The sequence below is a fragment of the Neurospora tetraspora genome (genome assembly GCF_033439725.1).
Source record: "Neurospora tetraspora strain CBS 560.94 chromosome Unknown B0H65scaffold_6, whole genome shotgun sequence".
Classification (NCBI taxonomy): Eukaryota; Fungi; Ascomycota; class Sordariomycetes; order Sordariales; family Sordariaceae; genus Neurospora; species Neurospora tetraspora.
The window spans coordinates 309180-322336 of NW_026944388.1; the positions used below are offsets into that span (position 1 = coordinate 309180).

Sequence of the window (13157 nt, forward strand, 5' to 3'; positions counted from 1 at the left end):
CCTTGTCCCCGTCACGGTCGTGTTTAAGAGGTGGGGCAGTCCCGTTCCTTTGGCCTAAGCGGATAAGAAAAGGCACGTACCGAGCCTTGTACCTTTCAGCAACGGGGCCCCTGTCAGGTACCTGATGACGACCCCAGACCCACCGTCTCCAAAACCGAAGTGGCTGCGGCAGGCATTTTTGTAGATCAGTCTCCAAAATTTCGAAATGTCATCCTAACTTGTGTTGACCATCCGTCCAGAGTCCAATTGTGCGCCCGCCGCAGTAACATAGCAATACCGATTCCTTCCCGGGCTATAACTGCCCATATTACGCCGCCATCTTCTCCGGAAATTGTTTAGAAGAGCAGGGAACTCATCACGGAAAGTCGACGATCTAGATACCCCACCAACCGACCATTACCAACACAGGTACTTCGGCCCGTACCTTGCAGAAGAAGAAGATACGAAACATATAAGGACAGACTCGGTTGCCCGCAACCATGTTTGTCTGCCGGGCTTGTCTGCGGAAAGGCCTAGCTCCTGGAGCTTTGGCTAGGATAAATGCGCCCCTCCCAAGGCTCCCAAGGCTAGGCGCACTTACACCAAGCCAGTCCACGACCGCCCTCCGATTCTACCACTTGCCCGCCCTCAAGCCTAAGACTGCCGCCGATCCCTCCGTTACCCTCGATCTCGAAGCGCCGGAAGGGGAAGAAGATGGAGACTGGTCGGAAAAGAATGGGAAAAGGAGAGACTTGAGCGAGGAGCAGCGGAAGAAGCTGGAGCGCAGTGCGGCCCTACAACTCAAGCATTTCAAGGATCCCTTCCACATTGAGAAGCAGGTCAAGTTGACTCTCGACAAAGGAAAATACGAGGAGGCCCTTGTTCTCACCCGCAAGGCCAGCAAGAGCGCAAAGGTCCAGGTCTCGTGGAACCATCTGATCGACTACCACATGAAGAACAAGCGTCTATCTGCCGCCATCAAGATCTACAACGAGATGAAGAAGCGCGCCCAGGTTCCAGACGCCAGGACTTACACCATTATCTTCCGAGGCTGCGCCATGAGCGAACACCCAAAGCAGGCAGTGGCAGAAGCCATCAAGATCTACCACAGCTTGCTCAGGAATGAGCGCGTCAAGCCAACCACGATCCATCTTAACGCCGTCCTCGAGACATGTGCCCGCGCCGGCGACCTGGACAGCATGTTCACGACAGTACAAACAGCCAACGAAAGCACACGCAAGCCCGACAACCTGACCTATACAATCATCTTCAACGCCCTTCGCGCCCAATTCAACCCACGACTGTCACTCGATCGGGATCCGATGCAGCGCGACCAAGAAGATATCAACCGGGAGAAAAAAGAGGCTATCGACAGGGGCTTGCAAATATGGGAAGATGTACAGCGTCAATGGAAGAAGGCCAACCTCATGATCGATGAGGAAATAGTTTGTTCCTTTGGAAGGCTCCTGACCCTGGGTACCAAGGAAGACAACGAGAGAGTTTTTGAGCTTCTCTCCTCGACCATGCAGCTCCCCCGATTCCATGCTGGCGAGAAGGCAGCTGCCGAAGTGACCGCTAAGGCCGTAGACACAACCGCCACGTCAGTGGTCTCATCCGAAGCAGCCTCTCCAGAAGCCGCCCCCTCAGAAGCACCACAAACAACACCAACAGAAACACCGACCGTCCAATCTACCGATGCGGTCAAGGAGGCCAAGGCTGAGAAGACACCCAAATTCGAGAGGAAACCCAAATCCATCACCACCAGCCCCAGCCTCTACGCCAAACCAGGCAACAACACCCTCTCCCTAATCCTCTCCGTCCTCTCCAACACGCGCCGCACCTCCCTCGCCCAAAAGTACTGGGACCTGCTCACCTCCCCGCCCTACTCCATCAAGCCAGACAAGGACAACTACTTCCGCTACTTACGCGTCCTCCAAATCGGCCGTGGCTCCGCCGCCACCGCGGCAGTCCTCCAGTCCATGCCCGCCGAGTTCATCACGCCCATGATACTCAAGACCGCCTTCACGACATGCATCCGCGACGAGCTGAACCCGCACGCCTTTTCCCCGCACGCCTGCACCATTTTTGATGTAATGACCAAGAAGACCCGCTATCCGGACGCCATCGCCATGCGTCTCTTCCTCCAATCGGCCCAGGGAAATTTCCGACACATCAAGAAGATGGCCGAAACCGACCCCTTGGGGTCCCGCCAGGCAATGGGCAAACAAATCATCCTGGCCCTAGACGAAATGTGGCAACCGTATCGGATCATGGTAAACCAATACTCGTACCCGATCGGCAGTCGGGTACAAGCCCAGAGCCCGGAAGACGCGTGGAAGGCTACAAGAGCGCACATGTCCGAGTGCGTGGTCACGGCTCGACGGATGATTAGCGCGCTGGATAAGGTCATGTTGAATAGCATGTGTCCCGACGACGCAGTCCTCAAAGTGCTGAAGCAGCGGAGGGTGATTTTGCAGAATATGGTGGAGCGGTACGTGGCCAAGGATGGGGATATGATGGGTAAGTGGAGGGAGAAGATGGTGGAGCGGTATGGGGAGGCGGGGTTGAAGAAACGTGAAGAAACACAAAGGGCGAGCGAGGAAAACTATGAGTTTGGTCAGCCGAAGCCTAACGAGTTTGAGAGGAATCTTAACAAGAAGAAGGAGGAGGCGGATGCGACTGCCGCCAAGGCAAAGTTTGAGAAGGAGCAAGCACAGCGACCCAAAGAGGAAGAGGAAGAAGACGACGAGGACGACGAATGGGAAGAAATAACGACAAGTCGCTACCCCCCCAGAGACAAGACGAAGTATTTGAGGATCAAGTTGAGGAGGGAAGAGAGGAGGAGCCTCCCCAGGCAGCAGCCGCAGAGTAACAACAACAGCTCGTCGTCATGGTCGAGAGAGAGTCAGGGAAATAAATGGGAGAGGAACAATAGCCAGGAGGATAACTGGGGCAACAACAGCGGCTTCAGGAAATCCACCTGGTAAATGGATGGATGGGGTTGTTGTCCAAGTAGTTGCTGGATGAGTTGTTGATAGGTTGTTGTAAGTTAGTTCTGGATGATGAATGTGGGATGGATGTTCATCCGCTGTATATATATATATCCACATATGTTTCTACTGATTACCTTGATTCGTTTGGACCGACATATATCAATGGTCAGAAATGTTTTGTTCGGTGTCCTTATTGTACTTCTTTTCTCGTAGGAGTAGTTAGTAGCTGCTGAGGTTTACGGACTGGTTGGTGTTGTTAATCGACTGACCACCTACCTACCCACCGTCATTCAGACTACTTCAGACTTCGGGTACCGCAATACGATATGCGTGGTATCATGATAGAACCCTTGTACTTGTTTGTACCATAGCTGACGGAAAGAAGGCAATGAACTGCATAGAGGCAGGAGTGATAGGATAACAACATCAATAGTTGATGCTTGAAAGCTCAATAATAATAACGCAGGCAGGACGCTTTTCCCTCTCGCCCTTATGTGAACGCTCCCTTAGAGACTCCCTTAGAGACAATGCATAAAGCACAGTTCGGCACATCATCAATAGAAGACGGAAAACCTTCGCGCGCCCGCAGCATAGCATGTCAGTTACTTCTTTCTTTCTATAAATCCTGCTCTGCCGTCCTCTGCTCTGCTCTGCTTTCTGCTCTCTGCTCCCTAACTTTCTCCACTCTTCACCATTCCTCCTCCCCCTTTCCCCATCCCCATTCCCCATTCAGTTCCGCTCGGCAAAACAAACAGAACTGCCCTTCCAACAAAAGTGACAATGCGTAATGACAATTTTTCGGTAAAAAAAAATAAAGAAGAGGTATCGTATCTGTGAGTACAAACTGAATGGTACAACAACTACAACGAAAAACCCGCTTCCCTACCAACTACAAACCACCTCCCCTGACCCATCAACTCTATGCTTAATGCCATGGACTTTGACCCTGACCTCCACCACCACCGCTACCACCCATAAACCCTTCCTCCAACGTTCTCTCCTCCAAGTTCCTGATGAAGTCGCGGTTGTTACCTTGGGCCCGTCCAGACTGCTGAGCGCGGCTTCCCCTCCTCGGCATCCTCTGGCTTGGCTGCGAGTCCATTCCCGCGAGACCGTCTGGTGGCGGCGGGTAGTAGGCCGGACTGGGCTGCAGACGGATGGGCTGGGTGGGGTCGAGATGGCTCGCGACGCGCTGGATGGACACGGGAATACCACTTTGCTGCTGCTCCATTGTCGAAGACCGTTGCCTCTGGCGGGCCGCCGCTGCCGCTTGTTGCTGGGCGTACAGACTCGACTGGGACACACCCGAGTAGTTCGCTGGAGGCATCTGTACTTGCGGTACCTGCTGCTGCGGTTGTTGGGGCATGCCTTGTTGAGGGTATGCGCCTTGCTGAGAGCCGTATGGAGGAGGCGCGCTAGCGTGACTGCTGCTGCCGCTAGGAGCGTACATGTTGTTGGGTGTGGAATACAAGGGCGGCGGTTGCGCATGGGCCTGCTGGGGATACTGCTGTCCAGTGGCCATCGACCCGTAAGGGTTTTGGGCTTGGTTTGCGGCAATGGCGTTGGCTTGGGCTTGTTGCGCCTTTTGCTTGCTGAACGCCTCGGCCTGTATTTGCTGTTGAGTTCCTGGGGCTGGTGATCTGTTGAGCGAACTTGACTTGAGGTTCATCGGCGGCACAAATGGTCCAGTGAACTTGGACTGGGTGATGAAAGGATGTAGCTTCGCTTGTTGAGGCGACCATCTTTCCAACGGATTGATCGTCAATAGACCCCTAACGAAATCGATGAATGCGATACGGTTGTTCATTTCTAGGACGTTGTCAGTTTTCAGAGCACAGAGACAGCGAATACGCTTAACTCACCTCGATCGATCTCCGACTGCTTCATGTTCTTCCTCGGCATCGGGTACGTCTTGATAATCTCGGGCAGCGTGCTGGCCTGGAAGTACTTCTTGCTAGGTTGTTCCTTCGTGCCATGCTCCCGAGAGTATTGCTCCATAGACTTCAGATGGTAAGTTTTCCTGCCGAATTCATCTTGCCTCTTCTCGAAGAACTCTCCTGCCTGCTTGCCCATCTCGATCATCCAGTTTGGAGGATTTCCTAGCATCTCGACAATTCGTGACACCTGGTTGTACTCGGAAGAACCGGGGAAGAGGGGAAGACCCAGGAATAGCTCGACCACAATGCATCCCAAAGACCACATATCAATGGCCGAAGAGTAAGGCAAACCAAGCAACACCTCAGGTGATCGGTAGAATCTGGACTGGATGTACGTATAGACAGTCTGCCGTTCGTCGCAAGCGGATCCGAAATCGATAATCTTGATGATTGGGCTCTCGAGGTTTTTCAGAAGAATGTTCTCGGGTTTCAGGTCGCAATGGATCAGTCTCGCCTTGTTGAGCAGGGAAAGCCCATTCAGCAGCTGCTGCGCAAAGACGCGGACCAGTGTCGTGCTCAAGCCTCGGAATTGGTTTTGCTTGATAAGCTCGTATAAGTTGACACTAAGCAACTCGAATACCAAGCACAAGTGTTGCCGATGAATGAAGGTATCTTTTAGACGTAAAAGATGGTGGTCGTCATTCTTGTCGAGCTTTGTATTGAGCTGAAAGGGAGGTTAGCGCGCGTCGCACACAAGTCAACAAGGCGGGGAACAAACCAAATCCAAAACAGACACTTCCATCATGCTCTGATTGAAGTAAGCTGTTCGGTTCTTGATAACCTTGACCGCAACGACTTCTTGTGTTTTCAGGTTCTGGCATTTTACGACCTGGCCAAAGGTACCCTGGCCAAGGACGTCGAGAATCAGGTAGCGGTTCCTGGTACGATCATGTGAGTGACTGCTTCTCGACTCGTGGTGGGCAGCAACATACTTATGACCAGCCTCCTCCGAGCCCAGGATATCGTTTACATAGAGGATATAATCGCTGTCCTCATTATCATAGCCGTCGTTCTTCACTCCCTTGCTAGGCTTGGTAAGAACGCGCCGAGGGTTCCTAGACGACTCGTACTTGAAGCCGGGGTTGCATATTCGGTAAGTGGCAGGAAGGTGAACTGTTAGCGCTTGGAGGGGCTACCGTGGTTCGTTAGCAAGCTGCCCAAAGCCATTCCTCACACAACTTGTACATACACTGATGAAGCCGCCTTCCGGGTTAGCTCGTCGATGAGCCGGTTGCTTATTAATCTTTGGTCGTAGGTCCTGGGGTCCTCGTATTTTCCTAAACTCGGGGACTGGGGTCTTATCGGGCATGGGCATCTGTTGCGACTGAGAGTTCATGCGCCTTGGCGGCGACTTGGGGTCCATATAAGAGCCGTCCATGGTAGAGCTGACGGCCGAGTTTGGATAGCTGTGGTCGAGTTGAGCGGGTGCGTATGGGTTGATGGGGGGAAGCTGTTGGGATGCTTGACGGCTGGAGTAGTAGGGGTTCTGTTGCTGTTGCTGCTGTTGTGGTTGCGGCGGGGCATATTCGGTCGGTCGCGTAGGGGATTGACGTTGGGCGGGGGAGAATTGGCTTCCCTTGGGGTATTGGGAGGCAGGCGAGAGAGCTTCCATGGGCGAGTATCGCTGCGCGGCAGCAGATGGCTCTTGGGACGTACTGAGGCTGGCCGGGCGACCACCGGAGAGGGAGTGATGCGGCCTCAGGGGGTACTTGATGGTAGGGTTCTGGGACGAGTATGGATCATGGGCATCCTGCATGGCGACGTCCCCGTTGGCGTCGCGCGACTGGGACGACGTCATTGGGGAAATTGAGGAGGACTGTGGTTGCGCGCTTGGGTTCAGGCCGGCCTGGTACGGATCATACTTGAATCCGGCCGGCGGCTGCTGCTGCGCCTGGACCGGGCCGTTGTTGGTGTAGTCTCTGGGGGACATGGACATTTGGCCGGAGCCGTTGTTGTATCTCCTGGACGAGCCGCTGGCGGCAGAGTCGGAGTATGGTTGCCATTGCTGCTCCATGGCTGCTGGCAGGGCGAAGGCCAGCTCGCAGAACGGACTCGGGGCTGTTGTTTGGTGTGGTTTGGCAGTGGACTCTGTTGTCGTCGCGAGAGGGGGAGGAGAGGGAGGTTTGAAGCTTTCGAAGACGACGGACTCGGGTCGCTGGCTGGTGGCAGGTCACAAGTGTGGGCCTGATGATGGAGGTGCGGGCCGCGGACTGCCTGCTTGGGTGGTGCAGTGACTGCAGTGGGTGGTGGCTACCTAGACTCTGTACCTAGCTGGCAGGTAAGGTGAGGGAGAGGGCAAAGCGCAAGGAGCAAAGCGGGCCAAGCGGTGCCAAGGCGCTGCGAATAAACCTACTCTCTCCGGTAGGAATGCCAAGTAATAATCCCTGGTAACTAAAAAGTCGAGGTCCGAAATGTCCTTCCTTTCAGCTCGGGCAGTAAAGCTGTCTGTGTCTGGTGGATTAGACGCGTGCGTTGGGTTGGACGACTGAGACGGACGGGCAGAAAGAGACGGGAAAGAGGGTTTGGGGCCGTTGGCTGTCCGGGCCGGACACGGGCAGGGTTCAGTTGGAAAGGTAGGTCGCAGGTAGGAGGGAGAGACACCAGTGAAATGAGCCTCGCTTGCTTCTCCAGCTGTACGATAGAAGGAGATACGTCGGAGAATGCAGGAGGAAGACGAGGACGAGGACGAGGCAGTGAGCAAGCAGTCACGCCCGAAAAGGCTGGACCTACGCAGAGTACGGCAGGGAAATCGCAGTCGTTCGCAACCATGTGCAGAAACAACGGGACTTGGGCTGAGACCGATCCGTAGGCGGTTGTTCCGATTGCTCGTGATAGTCAGTGGATTTCTGTGTCTATTCAAGGATTCCCGTCGTTATGGTGAGGTATGCATGAAATGGTTGGTGAGAGTCTGGCTCCAGTGTCATGTCAAATGGAGCCCTTAGTTCTGACGACGACGACGACGACGGCGCTGAAGTTCGAGACTCCCGCGTCGAGAGCCTTCAAGTTCACTGTTAAAACTGTCCAGGAATTGGAATTGCCCTTCAATGGATGCAACAGATGCAGTGCAGATAGCCTGTTCCTGGCCTGGCCTGATTGATTGTTCGAACCGTCCGCGCTTCATGTGCACCTTGTCTTGTGTCTTTCCAGTTTGAGAAGGATCGCTCGTTGTGGGCGTTGCAGCTGGGCTGAGTGCAGCGCAAGCGGTTGCGAGGTGTAACATCCTGGTCCAATGTCAGGTACGTTAGGCCGGTAGTACTAAAGTATAGTAGCCACTAACACCAACACCACCAGCAAACCATGAACGCCTGTCACAACACGCCGAGTCAAAACGCCACCTTCTGGAGACTGCCAATCCATCTCCTCCCCACTTTCTCTGAATGTGTCAATGACCGGTATTATGAATGATCTCCAGTGGCCCGTTCTTCCTTGGTTGTTTGCAGCTCCAAGGGCCGACGATAACGTGCGCCAAGCTTTTTGTCCGATTATCACCAACTTGAAAAACCATGAAGCACCCAACAGGTGCGAAGGAATGGAAATAAACCGAAATACAAACCGCAAAAGGGATGCGGTCGAGAAGCTGTCACGGTGTCAAACACCGTTGGTGCCAGAGGGCCACACTGCAAAGCAGCCACCAGGCTCGTCCACATCTTGTTCACAAGCGATCAGCAGTCCCTCCTCATTCAGCTCCTCTCCTCACCTTTCACGTTCACGACGACCCCGCGATATTCATCCGTCCTGTTAAAAAAAGAGATTAGGTTAGGTAGTGGCAGGGGTTGATTGTTCGTTTTGAAGTGAACCCACCCGATGGACTGGAATCCTCGTGAATATCCCCGACGATGACGACGACGCTATCGTCCATGATTATCAGACTTGTTATACCGCTTCGACGCTTCACCACTCGAACAAACCAAACAACCACCGACATGACCACCAACTGCACCAACAAGTTTACCCGTTGGGGAGGTTGACAGTTCTACTCACCTCAACTCTCGCAAGCAAATGCCCTACACCATCAGGAACGATAAATGCGCATGTCATATGAGCTTGGTTGTGGCCGCGTGGACCGACCAATGACTCTTTCAAACGCCCGCACCGCTTCTGACGAGCTGGAGGTGGGAACCCGCTGCCTTCCTGACCCGATCGAGACGTTTTAGATTCCCTTTTGACAATACTTTATGAGGTTTTCCGAGTACTAAATACTCTACGGGATTGTAGAGGTACGCACCCCCCATCAATTCTTCCCCAGCCCAGCTCCCCTCTGGTCACCGTTCCTGGTCCATCATATGTCTCGTTTCAACCACATTACCAATTTACATCAACCATATCCATCCATATGGGACGAGACAAAATGGTCAAGACAACCCAAAACGATATTACCTCAGTTCTTCTCCCCGACATATTGAGATTTCGCGCATTGCGTGTAACATGTGAGATTGGCATGGATGGTTGATCATTCGGTTCATGGATCGATTGGGATTGGGCATCAACTTGTTGCTGTCCAAAGGCCCAGAAAGGATGCGACATCCACGACCAGTAACAACCCTAACCCTGGTAAGCGCCCATGGTTGCATCACATCCCTCCGGGGCTTGTTCAGTTGGAAGCGCTCAGCTCCTCTGGGCTATTCATCGGAAATAAACAAATTGAAGGTCCTTGGTTTGCCGGTCCAACTTCATGGAGGAGTGTTCAGGTAACTATCGGGTTAGTTCTTGAATGTTTGCCTTCAGATGCAGGCAAAGCTAATGGCTAAAGGTGAACCGTAAGACATGAACCACAGCCGCGTGCTCAGCAGGACATCAGTCTGTACCGATATCACCACATGGTCAAAACCCACGTGCGAGACCCCAAAAGGAACGGAATGGCTTTGCCCTTGCCGTCTCGACCCGCCCCTTTTACCTATTGCCTGATTTCCACGCGTGGCATACGGAATTTAGGTCTCGTTATGATCGGACGATCTCCGACTCCATCTTCCGTCTTATAACAAACCAACCGTCCCTGCCGGTGGTTACCAACGACACCTGGATCGAGACCAAGAGCTCTAAACCTTGACTGATAGGCTTCTTGATGGCCAACTCCGTGTACGAGCCAGTAGAAGTCCGCCTCTTTATTTACTCAAGTCCTTCAAGGGTATAGCGTACATTTTGAAGGACATGATGCTACGTGAGATGAAATCGCATACCGGAAAACGCAACGTGGAAAATGGGTATCTGTAAAGAAACATCCAAAGGCCCACGAGTACAAAGTGGTAGGAAACGCGCAATGGGTATATCGGAAGAAAAGATGCCGCCTTGAATCTCGCGTACACATCGAGATGAAATGCTGAAGGAGACGAAGTTGAAATGCCGCCAAAGGGAAGAAGAAATCTTGTCGTAATGCATTCTGGTAAAAACCTCGAACTGACTTAACTTGAGTGAAATCCGGTATCCAGCGCTGGAAACATTTTGGAAACATATCATCAGGAAGACGAGAGAGAAAGACCTAGCAAACTTAAGAGAGTAGAGTAAGATAAGACGTTTCGATCGTAGCTTAAGAAAAGAGGAGAGAAAACCGAAGGAAATTACACAAAACCCAAACGGAGAAGAACTTGCAGAAAGAACCATTGGCCCGTGGGAATCACTCAAGAGAAACGAAGATAGAGAGAAGAAAGCGCGAGAAAGAAAACGCATTCGAAACTTGACAGGTGAGAGATAAAAGAAAAAAGGAAGAGCAGTGAGTGATACATGAGACCAGAGAAATAAAGAAGGCAGGCTCCCAAATTCCCAACAAAATGACTTCCAGTTCCAAAATCCAGTCCTTGATCAACCGGACTTGAGCGAGAGCTTCTCTCCATCCTGGACGTGTGAAAAAGAACCACCCCAACTTGAATGCAGCCGCAAAGCCTCCCACCTCTAGTTGGAGCTGAGAAAGCCATTAACTTTTCCACCACATAGCAAAGGCGTTTCAATAGTACGGAAAAGAGACGTGGCCCACGCTGTGACCGCTAGCAAGCAACTGCTCACCAAGCCTTTTAGGCTTCTAGCCCTGGTAACCACCAAACCCATTGCCAAAGTTCTGGGCTGGGGACGGCTGGTTCCACTGGGCGTTGGGACCGGGCTGACCACGGCCATAACCACCAGCGCTCGGCGGGCCGTTGTAACCCATCTGGGAGCCGTAGCCGGCAGGTGACTGAGCCTGAGGGCCGTTGTAGTTACCTTGCTGGCCTGGGTAGGAGTCTACTTTGTGCGTTAGCGGCTGACATGTAGGAACCAGTTCACCGAGTCAAGACTCACTGCCATAGTTGTTAAAGTAGGTCGAGGGAGTGCCGGGGTAACCAGGTGTCTGGGCACTCTGAGGACTGTAGGGCTGGTTGGGGTCGAACTGTTGAGGGTTGGGCGTCTTGTCCTTGCCCCACTACGCATGAAAAGTCAATAATGTCCCCGTCCGAGATCAAGGGAAATCACTTACGCTGCACTTCAAAGGCCGACCATTGACCTGATACCCGTTAAGCTGGCAGATCGCCATGGCAGCGTTCTCATGAGTATCCATCTTGATGAACGCAAAGCCGCGGTCGGCCTGGAAACGAGACTCGACAACGTAGCCGAAGTTCTGGAAAAGAGGCACGAGGTCGTTCTGAGTGGTGTAAGGGGTCAAGTTGCCGACATAGCAGGTCGTCTGCCAGGCAGGGGTCTGGGCGACGATCATGTCATAACTGTGAACTCCGTGGGTAGGGAAGTGGTGGTGTCCATAAGGAGTAGTGGGAGTAAGACCCATCTGCTGCATGGCTTGCTGTTGGGCAATCGAAGGCTGACCCTTCTGGTTGGCCCAGTTGCAACGGATGGCACGAGATCCGAGCCATTCGCCATCCATAGAGCTCAGAGCCTTCTCAGCATCGGGGCGGTCACGGAAAGCAACGAAGCCATAGCCGCGGGAGCGACCGGTCTTCATGTCCCACATGACACGAGCCTCGGAGACGGAGCCAAAGGCAGAGAAAGCCTGAAGCAGAACCTCGTCGTTGACTTCGTTGGAGAGATCGCCGACAAAGATGTGGAAGTGGCCCGAAGTATCCTCCTTGTTCTGGTTGTTGGACTGGTAGGCCCAGTTGACACGGATTTCCTGCATGGTTTCTGGTGGTCAGCTCTGCGCTATGGGATCGTGGTCAAAGGATCGTAGTATAGAATGGGGAAGACATACGGATTGGTGCACACGGCGACCGTTAAGCGTCTGCATAGCACGCTCAGCCGCACCGGGGTCATCATACTCGACGAAGCCGTAGTTGTAGCCCTTTTGCTGTTGTGCATCCTGGACTGTTAGCGGAATGTCTTGGGCCTCAAGGACTCGAACTGACAGCCTCAACAGGCCGATGTGAAAAATGAACTAACTCGCGGCTGCTCGGAGCCAGGTTTACCCACGTTCTTGTCGGGAATGATTTTGACGTTCTGGACATGGCCAGTAGTCTCGAAAATCTGTCTCAAGACGTCCTCGGTGACGCGGGGGTCGAGGCCGCCAACATAGAGAGCGCGCTTGTTGGGCTCGGGGGCGGCGCGGCGGCCGAAGGGGTTGCCGGCGCTGGTGGGCGACATGATGCCGCTCGTATCACCGTTCCCACCCATGGGCGACGTAATCGCCGTAGGGATGGGATTGGTGTTTTGCGGGATGTGCAGCGGCGGGGGAGGCATGTGTGCGGGATTCGAGTTGTTGTTTTGACCGTTCTCGTAGCCGGGCGCACCTGCGTTTGGTTGAGGAGGTCCGGTGGTGGGAGGCGGGCCAGCGTCAGCCATGTCGGAAAATGGTCGAGGATCTGGTAGAAATCAACGAGGAGCGGCGATGGCGATGATTGGGGGAGGAGCAGCGCAGAGACCCTCCTTGGCGAAGCAGGCCCCACTATGAGCAGCTGTTGAAACGATGGGGTGAGGCAGTGATTGTACGTGAGCGTCTGCGGTTGCGATTTCCAGCGGACTTTGACTGGAAACTGAATGAAGCTTGCAAGAAGGAGAAAGACCCAACCGATCAAACTCGGGGAGATGCAGACTTCTTATTGCAAGAACGAAAGATGCGACGGAAGAAGATTGCTCGAGTCTCGGCCACGTTCTTGTAGCTCGTTTTAGTTATTATAGGCGGGCGGGCGCAATGCGGTAGCGCAGGATGGGATGGCAAACGGAGGCCGTTCGGTGGAGCGGACTCGCTGAGAGTACAAGACGGTTGGGTGCACAGATAAACTTTGCGCCCACGAGATGGAAGGAACCTAACGTCAATGGAACCTTCGAAGATGGC

At 53.4% G+C, this 13157-nt stretch overlaps 3 protein-coding genes across 3 annotated transcripts; 1 reads left to right on the forward strand and 2 right to left on the reverse strand.

The window, feature by feature from the left end:
* Nucleotides 1–185: 185 nt before the first annotated feature.
* B0H65DRAFT_471205 (uncharacterized protein) lies at nt 186–3153 on the forward strand. Its single transcript, XM_062827083.1, has one exon. It carries the CDS (start codon nt 480–482, stop codon nt 2964–2966), a length of 2487 nt encoding a protein of 828 aa, XP_062679022.1. The 5' UTR covers nt 186–479; the 3' UTR covers nt 2967–3153.
* Nucleotides 3154–3799: 646 nt separating this feature from the next.
* Nucleotides 3800–7121, reverse strand: B0H65DRAFT_248609 (kinase-like domain-containing protein). Its single transcript, XM_062822434.1, has 5 exons — nt 6099–7121; nt 5842–6041; nt 5628–5787; nt 4835–5573; nt 3800–4781 (listed from the first exon to the last, which is right to left on the reverse strand). The coding sequence occupies exons 1-5, from the start codon at nt 6921–6923 to the stop codon at nt 3898–3900; spliced, it is 2808 nt and encodes a 935-aa protein (XP_062679023.1). The 5' UTR covers nt 6924–7121; the 3' UTR covers nt 3800–3897.
* A 3801-nt stretch (nt 7122–10922) lies between these two features.
* On the reverse strand, nt 10923–12664 carry B0H65DRAFT_431643 (uncharacterized protein; the record flags this gene model as incomplete). Its single annotated transcript, XM_062824957.1, has 5 exons — nt 10923–11119; nt 11177–11297; nt 11352–11999; nt 12078–12185; nt 12266–12664. The coding sequence occupies 5 exons, from the start codon at nt 12662–12664 to the stop codon at nt 10923–10925; spliced, it is 1473 nt and encodes a 490-aa protein (XP_062679024.1).
* Between the last annotated feature and the right edge of the window lie 493 nt (nt 12665–13157).